The sequence below is a fragment of the Adiantum capillus-veneris genome, chromosome 12, assembly GCF_014529385.1.
Source record: "Adiantum capillus-veneris isolate H3 chromosome 12, ASM1452938v2, whole genome shotgun sequence".
Classification (NCBI taxonomy): domain Eukaryota; kingdom Viridiplantae; phylum Streptophyta; class Polypodiopsida; order Polypodiales; family Pteridaceae; genus Adiantum; species Adiantum capillus-veneris.
The window spans coordinates 72,730,720-72,746,175 of record NC_140942.1 but is presented as its reverse complement, the minus strand read 5'-3'; the positions used below and the strand labels follow the sequence as shown (position 1 = coordinate 72,746,175).

Sequence of the window (15,456 nt, the reverse complement as noted above, 5' to 3'; positions counted from 1 at the left end):
GTCGTACATTTGATAATTGATCACCACATAGGAGTTTGGGTGGGGGAGTTACCCAGGAAGCATGGTTGAGAAAGCCACCTTTGTACGCTCATTTGAGAGTTTTTGCTTGCGAAGATTTTGTGCACATCTGAAAGGAAGACCACAACAAGTAGGAGCCAAAGTCCTGTAAGTGTGTATTCCTAGGATATGGGGATGATGGTGAAATGGGGTATAGATTATGGGATTCCGAAAAGAGGAGAATTGTTTGCAGCCATGATGTAATCTTTTAGGAAGATCGCATGCATAAACAACCTCAAAGTTTGAAGAAGTCATGAGAGTTGTTTTTCGAGAAGATGTACATTTTGGACAACAGTGGATGCCCAATGGTCAACAGAAAATTGATCATGATGTTCCCAAAAGTGGAGGGAATGGTGCTAAAAATTCTCAACCAAAAACTATCATAGTCCATAGTCAAAGCATCATAAATAAGGACAATTAAAACTGGTAAACTCACATGTAGGATAGTCAGACTTTGGACAATCTAAATCAACTGGTTAGACTAAATTTGGTCAATCTGAAATGCCAGGATATCAAGATGAAAATTTGTAAGCTAGATAGCAAGCTGGAAATATTGAGCCTTTGGTTCAGAGTTCAACCAAACCATCAAGGCAGCCAGATAGATTTGTTCTTGGTGCTGATTATGTCATGTTGACAGATTGTCTTGAATTATCTTGCTTCAAGGAAGCATTGGCTAGTCCAAACAGCAAGAAATGGTATAGGGACGTGCTATCAGAAATATAATCTCTAGAGAAGAATGATACTTGGGATTTTGTGCGTTTGCCAAAAGCACAAAAAGTTTTGCCATGCAAATGGTTTTACAGAAAGAAAGTCACTTCTGGTTCCTTGATAAAGTACAAGGTACGGTTCGTTGTCAAAGGGTACAAGCAGAAACACGGAATTGATTTTGATGAGATCTTTTTTCCTGTAGTCAAGATGACTACTTTGCGAATTGTTTTGGGCTTGGTTGCATCAAGGGATTGGGAACTCATATAGATGGATGTAAAAACCGCATTTTTACATGGTGATTTGCATGAGGAAATATATATGCATTAGTTTGAAGGTTTTGTCGCAAAAGGGAAGGAAAAGATTGTATGTAAACTCAAAAGGAGTTTGTATGGGTTGAAACAAAAACTTCAAGAATGGTGTCAGAAATTTGATACATTCATGCAATCTTAAGGCTTCTCAGTCGGAGTCAGATTGATCACTGCTTGTACACCAAGAGGTAGACGGTAGTATGATTATCTTGGTTTTGTATGTGGATGATATGCTGATTGCAAGCCGGAATGTTCATGCATTTGACTTGAGGAGAGGCGCATGTGTGGGGTTTGCATTGCACTTAAAGTGGCCACCTATATTTTTCCAAGTTTAGGATCAAAGCATTAACACCGTGGCATCATGGGCCATGATGGAAACTTTAGTTTAACCAAGAAGGGTCTAGCCTTGCAGGTAGCACCCTTCCAACCTTGCAGGTAGGAGAATTTTTTTTTTCACAATTGGAATTTCTCCCATCCTACTTTTTTAACTGGAATGAGCATACATTGACAATTAAGAGGGGACTCTCTTTGCCATTATATGTTAGTAGCCATTAAAAAGAAAGAAAAAGAAGAGTTTATGGAGACCAAAAGGTGGAGGGGCAAATGTGGCCATGTGGCACCTTTCTTGCCAAAATTTCACCTTGAGTTGTTTCACCATGTACAAAACCCATCCCACTACCCTCATCCATCAAACTACGTCACCATTCCACTACCCTTATCAATCAGATCTATCTATGCACATACTCCCCCCCCCAACACACACCTATAATTAATGTCCTTCCAAGGATTTGCACCATCACCACCCATGAATCCTCATCATTACCCACTCTTGTGTGCATTGTGGCCTTGCGATTTGTCTATCCCTAGCTCACATCGACCTTCAATTGTCCTTAGCTCTACCACGACATAGTCCATCTATTGCATGTTGTCCAATGTAGCAAACTTGGGGTAGAGCTGCCGTGTGTAGCCACCTATTCAAGCACCCACCTCCTCAAGACACAATGCCACACTCTTCACCTCTTGTGCAATGTGCCTTCACACTTGTACCAGCATGCTTGCCTATGTACTACCTCACATTTGTAGTCAAATTGGGCAAAATGATAGCAAGACAAACAATAAAGAATGTCATAATAATCAATATCTAATTCTCCTAAATGATTTTCTCATATTAAACTGATCATTTAATGTGGGGAAGTGCCAAGGGAGAAAAAGCTAGAATATTGGTTAAGTTAGCAGACCGGCCACAGTAGGGATCCAAAGGAGGGAAAATAGGGATCCAAAGGGGGGGCCATCTGCAAAAGAGCCATGTGAAACAACGGGCTAAAAAGACCCTAAGGTTCAGCCCATTAAGACTTCCAAAATGCTAAGGTTCCAAAATTCAAAGGTTGTGTCCAAAGGTCAACCTTAGGGAAAATTGGATGCTTAGTGTGTGCCCAAAAAGTCTTTCTACATCCCTACATGGGAGGGGGCGAGCCCCAAAGCTAGGGGATGAGAGAGAAAGCCACACACACACACACAGGCTCCCTTTACACAAAGGGAATGGGGGACACATGTCAGCTCCCTAGGCCAGATGCCCACAAGGTATGCCCAATTCCTATTGGAAGACCCTTGAAGTGGACCAATGAGAATTAGGCTAGAGTAAATCTAGTTTAATTAATTTAAAAACATTTAATAAAAGAAACCAATAAGAATTAAGTGTCCTAGAAGACTATTGGGCAGTCTCCCAAGGGGTCCAATGAGCATTCAGGAGCCCCATGGCTTGCCTGATTCCTATTGGCCAGGAGGCAAAGGGGTCCAATGAGAGTTTAGTTTAATTATTAAATTATCTAAAGCTCTCACAAAAGGGGAAAGGGGGACACATGTCAGAAGGCTATCACTTATGCTGCTTAATCCCTATTGGCTTGACCTGGGGAGGTCCAATGAGGCAAAAGCCAGACTTATTTAGCAGCTAGGGCTCGCCCAAGAGAGGGGGGGGGGCTGATTTTTGCTTGGCATTGACACACACACTCTCACACTTGACCATGTGTGAAGGGAAAATACTCTATCTCCTCCCAAGCTTTAATGGAGAGCTCATCACCTACTCCAAGCTTGTGAGATAGAAGCCTACATCAACACTCTCTTGGCATGTGGATGCAAATCCAACCAAGAGCCAAGCTTCAATGCATGCTCATCTTCTCTACCAAGCTAATTACTAAGCTAAGCTATGCTAATATGAGTGATTATGTGAGGAGATGTACTTCTTTCTCGTAAGATACTTCTTTTTCCTCTCAATCTACTCTCATACCCTGCTAGCTCTCACCATCTTCGAAGGTGTGTGAGGTCTTGGGTCTGAGAACGGGGATAATTCAAGTTGTGTTTGATTAAGTGTTTTTCTTGGTGTATGAAGCTTCCATCTTCATTGCACTAGCTAGTCTTGAAGGAACACAAAGAATTGTATTGTACAATGTCTCTCTTGATGGGAGAAACCATAATACAAAGCCTTTTGGAGGGGGGACCGGCTCCATGCAAATCCGGTCCTCAACTGTTGTCAATAGCTTAATTGCTCTCTCTTTTGAAAGTATTGTCGATGCTATCTAACTAGGTGTTATGCTTTTTGTTGCTCTCTCCACCCAAGCACTCTTGTAAATCTCATTAGGAATCAACTCTAATGAAATGCCCACTATGTTCATGCTAAATTCCGCTACACAAAAGATTTTAGGCCATTAAATGTTACAAAGAACATCAAAACCATACAGAACAAACTATAGTGCTAGAAAGAATGAGAGAGAGAGAGAGAGAGAGAGAGAGAGAGAGAGAGAGAGAGAGAGAGAGAGAGAGAGAGAGAGAGAGAGAGAGAGAGAGACCTTGGAGTTTCCTTAGGATTAGTGCCTATAGGTCAAGGGCATCACTATGCCCGACGTTGAGAGAGAGAGAGAGAGAGAGAGAGAGAGAGAGAGAGATTCCACCCTTAAGCTGTTATGCAAGAGCTTGCCAAATGGCCTCCATCTCCTTCCGATAAATTTATTCTCCTGCTACCGGCCTTGTATGTGCCAACGCTCTCCCTGCCCCTTCATTTGGCAGTTGACCTTGCATTATTGCACCCTTTGATCCCACATGGCTACCTTAACTATAACGCAACCTTGCCTTGCTTTCTCCAGCTCTTGTTGTGTTGTTTTCCGCTGCCAACTTGGTAGCTCCCAGGGCCTCTTTCAACCACCCTCCTTAAGTTGTGCATTGCACTGCCTAACAAAGTCAGATAAGAGAGCCTAGAGACAACTTTCTTTCCATAAGCTCTCTCTCTCTCTCTCTCTCTCACACACACACACACACACACACACACACACACACATTTACGCCCACAATAGCTCACCCCAACTCACACACTATTGAATCTTCTTTCGTGTTTTTGATCTCTAGCAAAATAGTGAGCACAAATTCTTGTCCTTGACCATTGCACTCTCTCTCTATGCAGATATAATAGTAACACACACACACACACACACACACACACACACACACACACACAGACAGAGAGAGATTGACAATATTTTTCACTTTGCATACTCATATTCTCTCTCTTAACCCACCCTCTGGAAGCTTTCCTTGAGCACTGCCCATCCCACCATTGACATTGTAGTTCCCTCTCTCTTTAAACTTCATATCCAAACATTTTTTTCTCTCCAAGCTCTCTCCTCTCTGTTGCGACACTCCCAGTGATGTCCTTTGCCACTTCTGCCTATGCCCATACTCACTAACTACAACCCTCACTCTTGACCCACTCTTTGGTAGCATCCCTTGAGCGCTACCCATCCCACCATTGACATTGCAACTCCCTCTCTTTTAAGACTTCTTGTCCAATCATTTTCTTGCTCCAACCTCTCTCTCCTCTAGACCTATTGCAACACTCCCACTGCTTTCCTTTGCCAGTTCTACCTATGCATGTACTCACTAATTGCAACTCTCCCCTTCTACACCAGTGATAACCTTTTGTGGACGCCAACCATGGTACCCAGTGTGCTTGTCCTCTGGCTAAACATTGCTTGATTTGACATTCAATCCTTAGCACTACCTCAACGAGGTCCGCTATCAACCTACGTCAAACACAACCACCCAACTCGGACTAACTCCCTTGTATCCTGCTCCACATTCACCTTCTCATGAGTTTAAAATGTTGAGTTCTTTACCTCCTAGCCCTTCCCACCTATGCCAGCCAACCCGCTCTCCTGTCTACCACCTTCAATACTATGTGCTTCCTATTTGATGCCGATAATTGCCCTGTGTAGTCTCCACTAGTTGTTCATCATGTGTGCTGAGTGGAAAGGAGCTAAGATATAAGATATTAGTAGATAAGGTAAGTTAGTTTGAATTGCTATGATCGAGTTCAACAAGAAAGAAACATTGAGACCACAGTTGGGACTTGGCATATGTTGCCATGTGTCCTCCCTACTACCTTTAAACATGATCTAGTTCTCTCCCCCCCTCTCCCAACAAACATCTCTCCACCAAGTACTATGAAAGCAAAGGAAGGTACTTCCCTCGGAGGGGTCACTTAATAATTATGTGACTATCACGTGAGTGCAACAGAAGGGGTTATTAAAATTATTTTTTCTCACATGTTCACTTACAAAAGGGTACCATAAAATGGAGTTGGAAAAAAAACTTATAGATTGAATAGGAAAGGTTGTATTTTATTCATTAAAAATTCACAGATCGATAAGGATTTTTAGAAATAGACTTTGGATGCACGCAATATACACATTTTACACATAGTGACCCCCCTAAGGTACTTCTTGATGAAGCAATGAGAGCAGTGATGGATCTTAACCAGGGGGAGTGGCAGGCTAATTGGCACAACTTTTCAACCTTTTGGAGACCAAGCTGTGTGCATGTGCACACCCTAAGAGTAAGTTGGCCACTCTCTCTCTCTCTCTCTCTCTCTCTCTCTCTCTCTCTCTCTCTCTCTCTCTCTCTCTCTCTCTCTCTCTCTCTCTCTCTCTCTATCATTATATGAAATTTAGAATGGTTCCATTTTGAACTTCTCTCCTCCAAGCATGAAGCCACAAAATCAGTGCACAATAGTCAAGGTCAATCTAGTAGCCTTGGCTCTAAAATTAAGACATCTTACTTAGTCAAGCTAATGCAAACAATCGCTCTTCAATAATGCAATCTCAAAAGCATTAAACAAAAATTTATTGCCACCTCCTATCTTGTGAATCTCTTCTGCCACATGCTGCCTTTGTCACCCTCCTTACGTGCTACTTTTCTCACTTGCGGCTCCCTTCCAAGCTAGCCGCTTGCCTTGCTTGTCTATTCATAACTACATGCACTACCTTTCTTGTGCAATAGTTGCTAATGCATTGTGTCTGAGGGGGCTTTTACAACATCTATCACATCTCATAAGAGATAGTCCCAAGACTAAAATGTCAATTTGAGGGAACAAGTGACTTGACTATGGCATTGAGGCTCGCCAAGAGCTTATCAATCTCTTGTTTGTACACCCCACACAAACACTTCTCGACTAGTAAACCTCAAATCTGTACACTAGGGAAAATCACAATTTTCTCAAGCAACAAAATTGTAGGTCATCAAATTTGATGTCGGACACACCTACTAGGTGCTCCTAAGTGATGGGAATCTAATGCAATGCTTGGATAGTGAGATATGTCACCTGGAAGTTTGTGGGAGTCGACGCTTGGATCTTGCAAAACGCTTGCAATGTAAATATCAATAATCAACATGTAGAGCTCCTCGAGGCTAAAGTGTTGATGCTCTCAGCATGTCGATACGATAATCGTGCCGTGCGGGGCAAAGAGATTAAATCTTGACAGCAAGAGGGTGCTCACGACGTACACAAAAACCTTATCTGTTATTAACAATAATAGAATTGTCCTCTCAAAACCTTACAAAAAATGCATTTTATACCCTGGCTAAGGGTCTTATATGTACAAAGGCTAAAACTGCTTCAAAACTAAATGACCTATCTTAGAAACTTGTCCAATCTTATGATATAGCTTGGAAGCTCATAGCCCTAGATTCCACATAAATAAAAAGTAAATTGAGATCTAATGGTTTTTTGGCAGGAAAATTACAAGCACTTTTTTGTTACGGGGGTTTAAAAAACCTCTCCAGCATCTCTTTCTCTTGACAAAGCACCAGTTGGAATCTTCCAACACTTCCCCCCCCTAATTCATGTCGTCTTTGACATGAGTCAAGGTATGGTAGTAAAGAATTTGTGGTCAGGCTCTCGTTGTTTTTTGGCGGAAAAATTACAATCACTTTTTCTTACAGGGGTTTTAAGAACCTCTTGAGCATCTCGTTCTCTTGATCAAGCATCTGTTGTGAAGGTTGGCAGTTGTTTCAACATTTGCTTGTGGCTCCACGCTTCTTGGGCATTCCTTCCGTGCTGTTTTGCATAGCTCATGTATAATCATCACAGCATAGTAGCATTTTTAGCAAATGTCAAAGCTGTTCTTGCCATTTCTATGCCTCTATGCATCCATTTAGCTTGCTGATTCTCTGAGTGTATTAAAATGACTATATGATTCCTGAAAAATGCACAAAAGATTGAAAAAATTTTCATTTATGCAAGATTAAGAAAAAAATTTGATTTTTTCCTAGCAATGATGGATACTTTTTCTGGATCTGGACCTCATCGGCTTGTTGAACACAAGGAGAATAGGCTCTGGTACAAAAATAGAGAAATTTGATTGAGTGTCTTCGCTTGAACTAGGGTTTTAGTATTGGCTGCACAATTTTTGAGCTTTGTGCACAAGATCTAAGCCTCTTTTGAGTTTTGAATTCACAAAAAGAGCTTACAAGCTCCTCTTGCCAAAGTGCCTAGCATGTTAAAAAATTTATTGGGTGTGTGATCAACATCTGTGGAAAAAAATCATGAGTTTTTGCTCATATTGGAGATCTCATCTCTGATTGACTTCCAGCTTTGTGGGCATGTTTTCCATGATGTATTAAGAATGTTGGACTATCTGTTCCATAAATGTGGCCTCCCATGGATGATTTTTACCACTTTGGACTTTCGGCAAGGTTAAACAAGCAAGTTCTTTGCATTGGGTAAGTCCAATACATTTAGGACCTCATATGCATTATTTTCTGGGTTAGGGTAAAACGTTGACTAAAACAAAATCTGTATGTTGTTCAACATGAATAAGCAAAGAAAGAATCGTGATTTTTTCCTACCTAGCATAAATATACAATTTTTCAGTTACGTGACTATTCACACATAACATTTACTTCCTTGAAACATACTTGATGTGTCACTCCATCTATTGGAAGCCAATAATGATGCTATTAGCCATTTGTCGTCACTCGTGTCAATGAAGCTCTAACTATTGTCTTGGATTCTAGGTTAAAACCTGGCACTATGTATGATGTGGGACATGATGTAGTAGCCATGTAGAAGCTATGTACTCAAGCTTGACTTCATTTCGATGCCATGTGGATGAACTTTAGCATGTAGAGTTTTCGGTGAGACTCCTTCAATGAATTTCGTAGCTTTAATGCCCTTAATCTTCAAGTCAAGTTTGGTCCTCATCTGACCGATTTATGTTCATTTTGAATCTTGACAATCTTGACCAAGCAACATCCAATTAGAGAAAGAACACAATAGAAAATTGAGAAAAATAGCTAAAGAAGTTAAAAATTTCTAAAATATGTACATAATTACTCACATTTAAGGGCTCATATCTGACGCTTGTCCCTTACACTTCATCTTTTCAGGTCATAAAATTGAAATTTTGCAAAAAATGTGAAATCAACTGCAAATCATAACACCAAATTGAGTAAAAAAATACCCTTTTCTCATTGATCAATAGGTCTGCATTCAGAATGCCTCCCCCCTCCTAGTTGGAGTTCTTCTAAACGACAATGAGCCATCAACAGGGTTGTGTTGTGCATGGATATCAAAGCAATGCCTTATGCAAGGCCTTGTTATGTGTCTTATGTATGCATACTTAGTCAATGCATGGAATAATTAACGTTGTGTGAGAGGCGGTTCGTAAGCAAAGTACTTAAGGGCATTCAAAGACGAGGTTTACCAGGTCCTACATCAATGAGCATATACCATGTAACGTATTGTAAGTCGGTAGCATTCTTTTGAATCCATGAAGGTTAAAAGTGCTTCTTGACTTGAATTTTTGTGGGAAGTTTAGGATGCCACACAAATATAGTGGGTTCTGGCTTTGGCAGGTGTTGTGGTGTCTTTGAAGCACTTCTAGGGATTGTGGTTGGCATGGGATGATTATGATTGTTTTATTTCCGGGATCCATAGCTTGTCTGGTAATTTTCGAGTAGTAACCAGTTTCTTAGGTACCCATGCCTATTTGTATTTGACTACTTATGTTTTTTGACCTTTAGAGTATGGATGACTGGTGGTGGATCACGCTTATTTTCTCGTCTTTCCTTTGTAGCTTTGGGTGAATATTGTGGCTGTCTTCGTGCTTGCTCATAAAAACTTTTCAGCTGGGCTTTTGACACCCAAACAAAGATTTCATCAATTCTTGAGTATCCTTTCTCGGTATCCATATTTGTCACCTTGAGGGTGTTTGGGGCTGTGTTGGTTTGACCTTGGCTTGTCTCTTCTTTGTACCCAAATTTGTTTGGGATGGTTGACTTGAGCTATTTGTTTTGATGTCCTTTCATGATCATCTTGTTCTTGAATCCTGCTTTTCATACAAAATGGAATCAAGTCCAAACCATTCTCATCACAAAATTTTGTAGGGGTGATCTCATTGACACACACATCTAAGGTGGCCAAAATTTGAGTCCACTCTAGGGGTTCCATTATTTCTTTTGAGAAAGGTTTAGATATATAGTCAGAATCTTCAAATGGTCTATCTTGCTTGTACTCATCTTCTATAGGATTGTCACAATCTGAAGCTCCACACATCCATAGATGAGCTTTAGAGTTCAATCACACGGGTACTTTATATTCTGCAATTTTATCCAAATCAAATTCCTCTATACGAGTCCTAGCTATGGTCTCTTAAATTGATGTGAGTGGTGGTTTCCATGTGGCACAAGTAGATATAATCATAGCACTAGTCGTGGACCATTTTAAGTTGACGCATGAATAGTCTTCCTCGAATGACATCATACTTATTCTTAGTACCAAAATCTACTACGACAAATGTGTGCTCATACTCAATTCCACAAGAAGTCATCACCACATGCTACAAAACTCCAATAGGCTTCACAATATAGCCATCAACGAAATGTAATTTCATCCATGTCCATCTAAGGTAGATTTTTTCTATTTCTCCCAAATCACTTTAGTGGCAATGGCAACTTCTGCACCACTGTCCAAAATAGCAATTGTTTCTATTCTTTGATGCTCTATGGGCAATGTGGCATGGTGTTCCTCTCTTCACCTTCGTAATAATCACCAACTTTGTTTATGGGAACTGGCTTCACATCCTTTTTGGGATGGCTCCAATCCTCCATTTCTCGACCTAGCGTTTTAACAGGGTTTTTGATTCCCATTTTCGGGTCATTTTCTCAAGATATCTACCGGCATCTCTCCACATCTCAAGTCTAACTTTAAATAGCTTAGCGATTGTCACTGTGCACTCATCAATGCTAACATAAATTCTTGCAATCCTTGAGAATCTATGATTGGCTTAATTATGAGTTCTTTTCTGAGATGGCAAAACCATAACAATATTAGATCTTTCCTCAAATGGTCCTAAGTATCAGAAGGCAACTCCTTAAGGTTTCTTCTCTACTATCCTCTAATCTTGTCATTACCTGGTCACTATACATGGATTGCATCTCGACATCCATCATGCCTTTGTCAAGGTCGACTTCCACAATAGGTGCTGATTCTCACTGATGACTGTCATCTTTGCCTTTCCTAACTATGTCCCAAAGTTCTTCAGGCCAATCACCTTTGACTTTTGGCACGGTAAGAGGTACATATATATATACATACATACATACATATATATATATATATATATATATATATATATATATATATATATATATATATATATATATATATATATATATATAGATATATATATACATACATATATACACATATACATACACATATATACACAAATAGACACACATATATACACATATATCTATACACACACACACATATATATATATATATGTATATATATATATATATGTATATATATATATATATGTATATATATATATATATGTATATATATATATGCGTGTGTGTGTGTGTGGTGTCCTACCTATCTATACTAATGGGACTCCTTACAAATTTTAGCTGCAAGGGCTCTCACCCTTGGGCCTAAGCATGCTCGCTAATATAGTTTCTTGCTAAATGTCACACTTCAGAAATTTGGTTGACCCGCTTGCTCTAAGCATTACACCATGGATCATTCAAGGGATCATCAACAACATGCAGACAAGACAGTGTCCGCTTTTGAAAACTTCCCTCCCAATATGGCTAATGGACATTGGGTGGTGTAAATTCTTTTAAGAAGAGAAGATGAACTGGAGCACTTCAAGATTAGTATTGATTGAAATGGTAGGAATTCTCTCACATGTACACACAAGATAAGAATTAATATGTGGAAACATACTTGCAAGTTGCACCTCAAAGAGGAGCTAGTTAATTAAAGAGAGAAAAAAGAGGGTTTGTGTGTTTTTTTTTTGGGGGGGGGGGAACCCACGTCTCAAGACCCATGTTCTCATAATGTGAGTGGAGTACAGGGCCAGCTAAGCTTAATTGTAAAGCTATATGAAACTCAAGACATTAAGAGAGTGAGTACTAAGTACCTTACAAGGTCGGAAGGTCCAAGCGAAGCTGGCTGTAAAGCTCTGAGAGACCTTGTCCCCGACAATGAGTGTTGTCAAGGAGATTATGGATTTCTTTACAGCTTTGCTAAAGAGAGTTCAAGGTGGTACAAACTTGACTTTCTACACGACAATGGGAATGTTCAATGTATGCAGGTTTCCGTGTGCCGCCATGGTTTGGGAGTATGTCAAATATATATACAAGGGCTCCATCTGCATCGCCCACCTCCATCCACCATTTCCCCATTCAGCCTCGAGTCCCCTGCATTTTCTTGATTACGCTGCACTTGTCATTAATTACACTCACATTGCCTTCATAAGTACACTGCAAGTGTGACTAGCTCCTCCTTAATCAAGTTTGCATTGCCTTAATCGCACTGCAATTGTGCTTAACGCGTCCCTAATCAGTCTCCATTATATCTGGCTCCTTAATCCTCTCTTCACACTAATGACTTCTTTTGCCTCGGCACGCGGCGTCTTCCGCTTCGCATCTGCACATTCCTGCTCTCCTGCATTAAACTCCTCATCCAGAAATCATATTGACAATAATGGCGCTCCGCCATTAGCTTCGGATTACAGCAGTAGATTAAGGCCAATGTCTCCAGGAAAAGACTTCTGTTCTACGAGCAGCTGCAAGCCATGTACGGTGTCAATGTGGACGCGGGATCGATGCAGCAGCTTGTATGAAGTGCTGCAGGTCCCTGCGGGAGCAAATGCGGAGCAGATCAAGGCGGGATACCGCAGGCTGGCGATGGAGCTGCATCCGGATCGTGCTCCTGCAGAGAAGAAAGAGGAGAGGACCAAGCTCTTCTGTGAGGTGCAAGCGGCGTATGCCGTGCTCGGCGATTCCAGTGCAAGGGCAGCTTACGACGCCAAGCAAAGCCTCATCGCCATCAAGGCTGTTCAGGCCAGCTCTTACACGGCGACATCCTCAACAGCTCGAGCTGCAACTGCCGCGCCAGCCTTCTCCAAAGCAGCTTATAACAAAATGCAGCACGGCATGCATACCAAACTTGGGCGCAATTGGGAGACTGATCAATGTTGGTGCTAAGAATGGCTTCCCCCAACCTGCATACACAGCTGTTCGAGGGAAGCATATTGATTAATGGACACATGGTAGATTGTATCCCTCAGATTCCATCACCAAAAGCACCTCTCCATTCTTCGAGGGCTCCTTTGTTAAAGATGGCTTCTAAGCGACACACACATATATACAAGAAGATTTACAAATTTTCTCATGTAGGAATGTTTTTCATACAATACATAACATCATGAGCTTCTCTGAGGGAGGCATATGGCATACCTAGCTAGGTACGAAAATTCATGCACCAAAAGCTTGGGGGGGTTTATCATTCAGTACTCCCCTATATAACGTGCGTTCGCGCGCGAGTATCAAAGAATTTTCTCTTATAACATATCAGAATGAATAAAATGACCCCTTATTTTTGAAAATCTTTCAAAATTGAATTAAAAACCTCTTAATTTTAATGTATCTTTGTTAAGTAGCTTAAAATTTTTGTATTTTAAAACCCCTCCTTCTGAACTCACATTATACATTAAAATGACTACATGGTGCACCCCTCGAGACCAAAAGGTGCATATAAACTTTTGACCCAATCAGATCCAAAGAGATGAACCAAGAGCTAATAACATTTCATGTGCCTTTATAGAGAGCAATTATTAGGACAAGGGCAAGGCCAGGGAGTCATGGATTGGGCTAGGGGCTGGACTAGGCAGTGTGGACAAGGGAATCGGGATAGGGCAAAAGGCTAGGAGCATTGCTTATATAGTGGGAGGTTGGGAGGTAGATTCCAGGGTCTAATCACCTCAGTCTTTACACTAGTATCAAGAGCAAGGTTTATTCTAGGCAAGTGGGTTGGGTCGTGGACCTCTACTTTTTTTAGCATGCATATGCAAGTTTAGAGGGGGAAGGAGATTGGAGGCGGGCATGGCCGCCTGCTAAGCAACAAAAAAAATCAAACCCAAGCAGTGTGTGTAGGCAGGCTTGTGCTGAGGAGGGAGTAAGCTCGACCTCCGCCATCTTTGGCGCTGTTGAGCACGATGGGCTCGCGCTGCCCCTGTGGCCAATTCTCGATTCTTCGGCGACCCCGGTGGAGCACCGCACAGGGTGCTAAGACTCTCGTCGTTAAGTCCACGGCGGCCTGCAGCGCCATAGCTATACACAGTGGGTTTTTTTTCACACTGGGTTGCCCTAAGGTCCAAAAAATTGGACAAATTTTTTGAATTAGGGGGCATGCCCACCCGACATGCAGTCGATGCCCAACCGACATGCAGTTGACCTCACTTGAGAGTACAAGCACACTCACATCTAGTCCGACAAGCTGCGAGCTGAACAGACAGTCCGTCTGCTGCAAATATTCGCAAAGTGCAAAAAATTCTGATTGTCCCCTCAGTGTCCATCATCAACAGTTGCTTTGGAACCTTAAGCCGACTACGACAAATCTATTCGGTACCCTTGAACGAGTGAATTTATCGGTTAACTAAAACTTGGACTACCAACAAATTTACCGGTTGCTTAAAGCTTGGACCACTAACCTAATTAGCATGGCTAATTACCTGTTGCGGTGCATCATACGGCTACGGGATTATTTTTCGACTCCAAGTATTTTTCCTTCTATTCCTTCCATTGCACGGTGTTGCCATGAATTCAGATATCAACATGACTTTTGATTTTGAGCATCATACGCCTGATCCTGCCCATGATGGCTCGCGGCCGGATGCTCTCACGGAGAGTGCCCGCGACGCTACGGTGGGTGACGACGCTTATGAACTGCTCGATATTCAAGAATTTCGTGCACTTCAGGCACACATATTAGTAATGGAAGGAAATTTTGCATCTCTAAATGAAAACTTCACAAAATTATCTACATTATTGATACAAATTACGCAACAGGCAGGCCAAGGGCCCTGTTGACACACACATGCATGAGCACGCTGCTACACAGGGGCAAGGCCCTTCTGATCATGGACAAGGTCCATCTCCAAATTCTTTGCACACTCTCACTGCAAAGGAGGTGGATGAGTTGTTGAAAATCACCAAACCACAGAATTTTAAGGGAGAAGACTGAGATCGCAATAAGGATGCAGTGAATATCTTTCTCAGCAAGTGGGATGGAATTCACGCCTTACGGCGTACTCCGCACCCAGTCAGAGCACTGCAAACAAGCTTAACTATGGTCGGCAAGGACTACAAGTGGTGGATGTCTCTCAAGGAGAAGAATATCATACCTCAGAGTTGGGCAGCCTTTGAGGCTATGTTTCACAAAGAATTCTTGCCTACAAATGAGGCATATCGGAATTGGATGGCTTGGTACACGTGTTCCATACGCCAACACCCATCATTACTTGAATATATCTCTCAATACCGAGATGTTATCCTCAAGTTGGAAGGACTAGACACCTTTCAGCAAGTACGTGGGTTTATCCGCAGTTTGACGCCAGAGCTTAAGAAGCACGTCAAGACTCAAGACCCTAAAACACTTGAGGGGGCCATAGTGAAAGCACACATTCATGATGATCCAGATGAAAAGAAATCACATAATTATAATCACATGCCTGCTAATACACATGGTAATACACGCACACA

At 41.5% G+C, this 15,456-nt stretch overlaps 1 protein-coding gene across 1 annotated transcript; it reads left to right on the top strand.

Moving 5' to 3' along the window:
* The first annotated feature begins 11,720 nt into the window (after positions 1–11,720).
* On the top strand, positions 11,721–13,303 carry LOC147445943 (uncharacterized). Its single transcript, XM_086526136.1, has one exon. The coding sequence runs from the start codon at positions 12,298–12,300 to the stop codon at positions 12,898–12,900; it is 603 nt and encodes a 200-aa protein (XP_086382262.1). The 5' UTR covers positions 11,721–12,297; the 3' UTR covers positions 12,901–13,303.
* The last annotated feature ends 2,153 nt before the right edge of the window (positions 13,304–15,456 follow it).

Bases quoted from the DNA above. Each gene is read 5' to 3' on its own strand.
- LOC147445943 (XM_086526136.1), top strand. From the start codon at position 12,298: ATGACTTCTTTTGCCTCGGCACGCGGCGTCTTCCGCTTCGCATCTGCA.